Genomic DNA, 8,846 nt, shown 5'->3' with positions numbered 1-8,846 from the left:
GGCTTCTGTCATAACCAGCCATGGTTCTTAGCTGTGAAAAATAGTCTCTGGTGAACTTTGGCAGGAAAGAAATTTATTGAAAAGATAAGGGGCAATTCATAGAATAGAGAAGGCTGGGAAGCCAGATTTGGGAATAATTAGGATCCAGGGGAAGCCAGGTGGCTTGAATCACAGCTGAGGCCATAGTAAGGCATGTACTGGTCTGAGTAGCTCTGGCCACTGGCCGTTGTCACCAGTCCCACCTGATACCACCATATAGCTCAGATGGTTGCTCCAGATTGTCATCTTTGTCTTTTCCATCATGGACCTGTGACTTAGTCTGTTTTGTGTTGCCATAACAGAATATGTGAGACTGGGTGACTTATAAAGAAAAGAGGCTTATTTAGCTCAGGGTTCTGCAGGCTGGAAAGTACAAGAAGCATGGCTGGCATCTGCTTGGCTTCTGGCGAGGGCTTTTTGTGCTGTGTCTTAACATAGCGGAGAGGGTGAAAGGGGAAGCAGACCTGTGTGAAGAGGCAAAACCCAGAGGGCATCCTGGCTGTATAACAACCCACTCTCGTGGGAACTAATTCATTCCTGTGAGAAGTAATCCAGTCTCATCAGAGTGAGGACTCAGCACCACGAGAATGGCACCAAGCCATTCATGAGGTATCTGCCCCCATGACCTAAACACCCCTACTGGGCCTCATCTCCCAATACTACCACATTGGGGATCAAATTTCAACATGAGTTTTGGTGGGGACAAACTCAAATCAAACATCCTTGCTTTTTTGTAGTGCTTGTTCCAGAAGTAAAGACCTGAGTGGGAGCATCTAACTGGTTGAGGTCGAATGTTCCTTTGTACCTTCAACAGAGGGTGCATTCAGACACTTGCTCTGGCCTTACCAGCTACCAAGTGGAAAGATTTCAACTAAGACTTGAGGAAGGGCGATTCTCCTGACAGAAAAATGGGTTCTGATACTGGGAAGCCAAATATTGATGGCACTTCCTACCCTTCAGTTCTCTGAATTCCACTTCCTTAGAGAGGCTATTCCTAATCTTGGAAACTCAGTTCAATTTCTCCTAGTTAAATGTTTTCATACAACCCAATGCTTCCTTTTGGGGCGTTTACCCTTTTTTTATTTCTTATTTCTCGTTAGTTATTATTTTTTCGGCCCTTTTTAGGGTTTTACAAGTCATGGAGAGCCTGTGAATTCCAGGTCGATACACATGTGAGTGCAGCCTGTGGTTAGGGATTCAGGAAAGAAGGTTTTTCTTTTCTGTCCCCTGCTCCATTCAGAGTTGAGGTTGAGACCAGCCTGTATCCACACCATCTCCCTGAGGGGGCAATTCTTCTCTAGTTCATTCACTTAGCTTTCACCGCCTTTGGCATGGATTTATGAGGGCGATGGGGAGGTGAGGCGGCCCCTCATCCCACCTCCATCCTGCCTGGGCTCCCAGCTTCATCTCTTGCCCCTCATGTGTGAAAACCCAGAATCCAGGCCACCAAGGACTGGCAGAAACTTTCAAGGGAAACATTGACTCGAACCTCATCTATACTGTTAAATTCCTGCTTTCATGTTGTCTCCGTATCCCTGCGCCCAGCAGTGTCTTGTTGCTTGTGCACATGGCTGCAGAGGCCCTGACTCCCAACCTGACAGGCAAGTTCACAGCTGTGGGCTTCTTCCTGCTGCTGATGTCCCTAACCGAGGAGTATGCCAGTGCGTCGCTGCTACCACCCAGTGCTGCAGGGGGAGTCTCCACTACCTGATTCTGTTCTTTGCATGGGATTTGGAGTAAGACAGCTGTGAGTATGAATAATACACCAACCAAGTTTCATTACTTTGGGCTGGGCTGGATGTAACGAAACAAGCAGACAAAACATGTGTTTAACCACCAGCAAATCAGAACACCAAGAAGGTTTTGGAGAGTATCTCCACAATTTTCCAATTTAAAAAAAAAACTAGATTATAAATAAAGAGACTTAAAAAAACTAGAAAGAAACTAGTTTCAGAATATATGTAATTATTGTGCCATTTCAAATATTAAAATTTTATTTTGAATTTCATATACTGAGAGAGATTGGGCATGATAATGTTTTCAGGGCCTAGGACCCCAATGTAATCAGGACAGCTGGTCGACTAGTGGACAGATCAGCAGTTCTCAAACTTTAGCCTGCACCAGAATTACCTAAGAAGCTTGTGAAGACAAAGGGCTGGGCCACACCTGACAGCTTCTGATTTACTAGGTCTGGTGCAAGGATTGAGAGCTTGGATTTTCAATAAGTAATGCTGATGCTGCCAGGCTGCTATGCTGGGAGCAGGGAAGAGCCTTCTTTTAGTATACGTTCTGGCGTGGAACTCTTAGAATTCTGAGATTTCTAAATTTGAACCTGCACTTCTTGCTTGTTATAAAGGTATATTTGTCAAGGTAGAAAGAAGGAAAATATTTAACACTTTGTTGGCTTAATTTATAACTTTTAAATATTTAGATAGTCTTTTCCCAGACCCCACAAATATCAAGGGCAGGCCTGCCAGTCTCCTTATTTAACAATCGAGTGGCTGGCCCTGATCCAGGGCCTCTTGGGTGTGTTGACTGGTATGCACCTGAGAATGGATCTAGGAAAAATGAATTTTTCTTTCTATTTTGTCTTTTGCTAAAATAAACTAGACTTTATTTTTTAGAGAATATTTAGGTTTACAGCAAAATTGAGAAGGGACACAGATTTCCTTTATCTCTCTGGCCTCACACATGCATAATCTTCCCCATTATCAACATTGCCCACCAGAGTGGTACCGGTTGTTACAATGGATGAACCTGCACTGACACATCATTATCACCCAAAGCCCATAGTTTATGTTAGCATTCACTCTTGACGTTGTATGTTCTGTGGGTTTGGACGAATGTAGAATGACATGTATCTACAATTATAGTACCACACAGAGTATTTTCTCTGCCCTAAAAATGTTCTGTGCTCTGCCCATTCCTTCCTCTTTCCTAACCTCTGGCAACCACTGATCTTTTTACCGTTTCTACAGTTTTGCCTTTTCCAGATTTGGGAATCATACAGTATGTAGCCTTTTCAGATTGGCTTCTTTCATTTCCTCCATGTCTTTTCATGGTTTGGTAGCTCGTTTCTTTTTAGCACTGAATAATATTCCATTGTCTGGATGTACCACAGTTTATTTATCATTCACCTACTGAAGGACATCTTGGTTGCTTCCAAGTTTTGGCAATTATGAATTATTGAGTCTTCCTATTTATGAACATGGAATATCTATCTATTTTTTGATTTATTTCATTGGAGTTTTGTAGTTTTCCTTATATAGATTTGCACCTATTTTGTTAGATTCGTATGTAGGTATTTACTTTTTGGGGTACTATGTAAATAGTATTGTGTTTTTAATTTCAAATTCCACTTGTTAATTGTGGGCATATAGGAAAGCAATTGGCTTTTGTATGTTAATCTTGTGTGCTGCATTGCTCATTAGTTTCAGGTTTTTTGGTCAATTCTTTTGGATCATGTTATCTGTGAAAAGACAGTTTTATTTCTTCCTTCCCAATCTGTATATTTATTTCCTTTTCTTCTCTTATTGCATTAGCTAGGACTTCCAGTATAATGTTGGAAAACAGTGGTGAGAGGGGACATTCTTGCTTTTTTCTTGCTCTTAGTGAGAAAGCTTCGAGTTTGTCATTATTAAGTATATATTAGCTGTAGGTTTTTAAAAAAGATATTCTTTATCAAGTTGAGGAAGTTCCCCCTTATTGCCTATTCCCTATTCCCCCCTATTTATTGAGAGGTTTTTTTTTTTTAAATCATAAATTGATGTTGACTTTTGCCAAATGTTTTTCTGCATTTATTAATATGATCATGTGATTTTTCTTTTTCAGCTTGTTGATATGATGGATTACATTAATTGATTTTCCAATGTTGAACAGCGTTGCATACTTGGGATAAATCCCACTTGTTGTGGTGTATAATTTTTTTAATACATTGTTGAATTCATTTGCTAATATTTTGTTGTAGAGTTTTACATTTATATCCATGAAAGATACTGGTCTATAGTTTCTTTTTTTGTAATTTTTTTGTCTGGTTTTGGCATTAGGGTGATGCTGGCCTCATAGATGAGTTAGGAAGTATATCCTTTGCTTCTATCTTCTGGAAGAGATTGTAGAGAACTGGCATAATTTCTTCCTTAAATGTTGGGTAGAATTCACCAGTGAACCCATTGGGCCTGCCTGGTGTTTTCTGTTTTGAAAGGTTATTAATTATTTAATCAATTAATTATTGATGAAATGTCTTTAATAGATATAGACCTTTTCAGATTATCTATTATTTCTTGTGCAAGTTTTGGCACATCGTGTCTTTCAAGGAATTGGTCCATTTCATCTAGGTTATTAAGTCTGTAGGCACGGAGTTGTTCATAATATTCCTTTATTCTTTTAATGTCCACAGGATCTATAGTGATGTCCTTCTTTTATTTCTGATATTAGTAATCTGTATCTTCTCTCTTTTTTTTTCCTCAGCCTTGCTTGAGGCTTATCAATTTTATTGATCTTTTCGAAGAGTCAGATTTTGGCTTCACTGATTTTCTCTATTGATTTATGTTTTCAATTTCATTGGTTTTTGCTCTAATTTTTATTTCTTTTCTTCTGCTTCCTTTGGATTTAATTGGCTCTTTTTCTTCTAGTGTCCTAAGTTGGAAGCTTAGGTGGTTGATTTTAGATCTTCTTTCCTAATGCTCTAAATTTCCCTCTAAGCACTGCTTTTGCTGCATCCCACAAATTTTGATTAGTTATGTTTCCATTTTCATATAGTTAAAATATTTTAAAATTTCTCTTGGGATTTCTTATTTAGAAATATGTTGTTAAATTTCCAAGTATTTTTAGGATTTTCTAGCTATCTTTGTGTTATTGATTTCTAGTTTAATTTCACTATGACCTGAGAGAAGACATACAATTTCTATTCCTTTAAATGTGTTAAAGTGTGTTTTATGGTCCAGAATGTGGCCTGTCTTGGTTTTGTGTTCCTTTTTTTCCCCACTCCTGACTTCCACGCATCTTATCTCTCTGGGCAATCATTCAACCTTCTTAATGTATATTTTTTTTCTTCCTAAATATTTTTTGGGGGGTTTGTGTGCATGCAATTTTAATATACATAAATCGTATTATGTTTTATATCTCACTATATTTCTTCTTTTTTTCACATAGCACTATACCGCTAAGCTATTAATATATTGCCTATAGCTAATCCTTGGTTTCTAACTGCTGTAAAGTCTCCACCACAGTTTGTCTGTTTACTTTCCCAATGGTGGACACATATTTCATCTCTACTTTCCTGTCACCAAAGATAATGGTATAATGAATGTCTTTGTACATTCCAACTTATGGGCCTGAGAGAGGATGCTTTTGGGCTATATATACCCTGGACCAGATTTGCTATGTCCTGTGGACATATATACTTATTTTTCATAAGGAACGTCTTACTGCTCTCCAGAATAACCACAGTACATGAGGGTTCCTAAAGCCCCACTTCCTCACTAACACTTAACATCATCCAGCTTTTTAATTTTTGCCAATCTTATAGATGTAAAAAGATATATCACTGTTTTAATTTGCACTTCTATGTTTAGTAATTGGTTTGAGCATCTCTTCACATGCTCAGTGGTACTTTGGGTTTTCTCTTCCGCAAATTGTCTGTTCTATATACCTTGCTCATTTTTTTCTGTGGATGTTGATGTCTTTTTATTGTTGATTTGCTGGAGTTTATTATATATGCTAGTTAGGTATCTTCTCCCATTCTATTCTAGATGTTGCCCATAAAGGGAAAGAGGTTAGGGCAGGTGATAGAAGGAGGGGATTTGAGAAATTACTTTCAGAAAGCATTTGAAATTGGAAAAGCATAATTATGGGAGGCTTAATAGGCTGTTTAAAGGGACTGTCAGACTAAAGTGAAGGGAATAATGTATGAGATCCAAGAGTATGAGCTCTGGAGTCACTGAGACTGGGGTTCGAATCCCAGTGTTGTTTATTTACCAGCTATGTGTCCTTAAGCAAATTCCTAAACCAAGTTTCTATATTTGGGAAATGGGGATACAATAGTACTGAGCTATTGTGAGGTATAATTGAAATAAAATAGAAAGCACTTACAAGAATTGCATGGCTTAGAGTAAGCATCCAAAAACATGTTAGCTGCTATTATTATTACTATAGTTGCTAAGAAAGATACATAAAGGGATCAGGTAGAAATTCTTGGGCAGGAATAAGTAGAGAGCTGTGAAAGATAGGAAAGGAAAAAGTCTGGCTAAGAAAGGGACTGTGTATCACTTCTTGGTGATTTTTTTATTTTTATTTTTTGTAGAGATAGGGTCTTACTGTGTTGCCCAGGCTGATCTTGACCTCCTGACCTCAAGTGATCCTCCTGCCTCGACCTCCCCAAATGCCGGGATTATAGCCACGAACCACTATGTCCAGCCTTCTTGGTGATTTTTAAATTCACCTTTCTTTGCCTTGTTTACTCCTGAGTACAAAAAGTAAGAATTGGACTGAGTAATATTTTCTATATAGAAGGTAATAAAACCATGAATGACTCTGAAACTCAATGCTGAAAGTTTAATATTTAAGTTAAATTACAATTAAGATAGTAAACATTTACCAAAGTGCTCAGGATAGAGGAATTAGCTCCCAGATGAAAGAAAATATGAACTTGAAATTGGCCAGTTTTAAACAGAAATGAGAGAAGAAAGGGAAGGAAGGAAGAGGAAAGAAGGAGAGAAGGCATTCACCCAACCATGTGGAGAAGTGATTGTGTCCCATTCACAGTTGGGCCAGCATTCAGAGGGCAGCCCTCTGATATTTATAACTATTTACTTTCAAATTGAAAAAGATCAATAACATTTACATCAAAACAGTTTTCTCTTCAGTGTTTTCTGCACGGCAGCCTTTACCTCCTTGTTCCTCAGGCTGTAGACCAGGGGGTTCAGCATGGGGATTACCGTGGTGTAGAACACAGAGGCCACATTCTCCTGGGCCAGGGAACTGGCTGTGGAGGGTTTTAAGTACATGAATGCAGTTGAGCCATAAAACATCCCCACAGCTGCAAGGTGGGAGCTGCAGGTGCTGAAGGCTTTGGACCTGCCCTCTGCGGTACTGATAAGGAGAATGCTGGAGAGGATGAAGGTGTAGGAAACAAGAACTGTTAAGCTGGTGACTATGATGTTGAATCCAGCCAAAAGGAAGACTGTCATCTCAACATCATAGGTGCTAGAGCAGGAGAGCTTCATGAGAGGGAGGATGTCACAGAAATAATGACTGATGTGGTGATCACAGAAGGGCAGTTTTAACATGAGGCCAGTCTCTATTGTGGAGCCAATGAGTCCCATGGTGTAGACCATGGCCACCAGCACGGAGCAGACCGGATGAGACATGATGATGTTGTAAAGCAAAGGGCGGCAGATGGCGACATAGCGGTCGTAGGCCATCACCGTCAGCATGTAACACTCAGCAATGACAAAAACAAGAAAGGAGTAGAGCTGTGACATGCACCCTGCATAGGAGATGGTGTTATTCTCTGACACAAAGTTCACCAGCATTTTAGGGGTAATGACAGAGGAGTAGCAGAGATCCACAAATGACAAATGTCTGAGGAAGTAGTACATGGGGGTGTGAAGCTGAGAGTTCAGACAGATCAGGGTGATCATGCCCAGGTTCCCCAGCATGGTGACTGAGTAGATCCCGAGGAAGAGGAGGAAGAGAGGGAGCTGGAGGTCTGGCTGGTTTGTTAATCCCCCTAGAATGAATTCTGTCACCGTAGAGTGATTTCCTGCAGCCATTCACCTCTGGGTGGAAGGCCTGTGGGGAAGAGAGAGAAGAACCCCATGACAGGCTGCTCTTGGACTGCTTGGGGAAGCTCGTGTTGAGCCTTTGGTGCCAGCTGAGCCAGCCGTCCTGGGCTCTTTGCTGCTGTACCCTCCCCTTACTCCTGCTCTTACTGGCAGGAAGACCAGCCCCTGAGAGTTTCAAAGATCGTGAAAATGAGAGAAAATGGGCCAGATATGGATCTTTACCAGGCACATGTTTCTTAAATACCCTAGAGCCCTGTTTCTGAAAGTATAGTCCCTGGATCAGCATTATTGCCATTACCTGGAGCTCTTTAGAGATGTACATTCTCAGGCCTCCCCCACATCTGCTAAATTAGAAACTCTGGGGATGGGGCCTGGCAATCAGTGTATTAACAATCTCTCCAGTGATCCTGATTTATATGATAGTGAGATTGGAGAACCTCTACCCTGTACATACTAAGAAGCATATTTCATATTTTGTAGTTGGAAATGGATTTTGCTTCAAAAATGAGATTTTCCTGTCACTTATGGAATTCCTAAATATTCACTGAGTGTGAATGTATGAATACGTATCTCAAATTGATGCAGTGTCAGGATGATAAGGCAGTTACAAGGTACATCACTGAATGACATGTCAAATTCTGTATCTGAACAGTGAAGAAATTAGTAATATCAATTCCAAAGGAAGTTGTAAACATAACACGGGATAATGATAATGCATATTTAGAAGTCTTTTTTCAACTACTCAGTGCCTATAAAAATGTGAGTTGTCATTAAGTGTCTGGAATTTGTTCTTAGTTTTGCACTGGACTTGAGGCCCTAAGGCAGTGGTTCTCAGTATTGGCTATATATTACAACCACCTGGGGCATTTTAAAAAATTACCCTGGGTTCTACCCATAGGAGTTCTGATTTAATTGATCTGTGGTGTAGCCTGGGTACTGGCACATAGTATTGTCCACAGTAAGTGTTCAATAGCTAATTATTATTATTATTTTCAGATTGTAATATCAACCCATGGCACTATT

At 39.9% G+C, this 8,846-nt stretch overlaps 1 protein-coding gene across 1 annotated transcript; it reads right to left on the bottom strand.

Annotated features, from left to right (window-relative positions):
- Positions 1–6,881: 6,881 nt before the first annotated feature.
- Positions 6,882–7,811, bottom strand: LOC105823538 (olfactory receptor 8A1). Its single transcript, XM_012660775.1, has one exon. It carries the CDS (start codon positions 7,809–7,811, stop codon positions 6,882–6,884), a length of 930 nt encoding a protein of 309 aa, XP_012516229.1.
- Between the last annotated feature and the right edge of the window lie 1,035 nt (positions 7,812–8,846).

Source organism: Propithecus coquereli, unplaced genomic scaffold (assembly GCF_000956105.1).
Source record: "Propithecus coquereli isolate 6110/MARCELLA unplaced genomic scaffold, Pcoq_1.0 Scaffold678, whole genome shotgun sequence".
In the NCBI taxonomy this organism is placed as follows: Eukaryota; Metazoa; Chordata; class Mammalia; order Primates; family Indriidae; genus Propithecus; species Propithecus coquereli.
Note: the sequence above shows the minus strand (reverse complement) of the source record. Positions and strands in the feature narration are given on the sequence as shown.

What these genes read in the sequence shown, in the direction of transcription:
- LOC105823538 (XM_012660775.1), bottom strand. Translation starts at nt 7,811, where the DNA reads ATGGCTGCAGGAAATCACTCTACGGTGACAGAATTCATTCTAGGGGGA.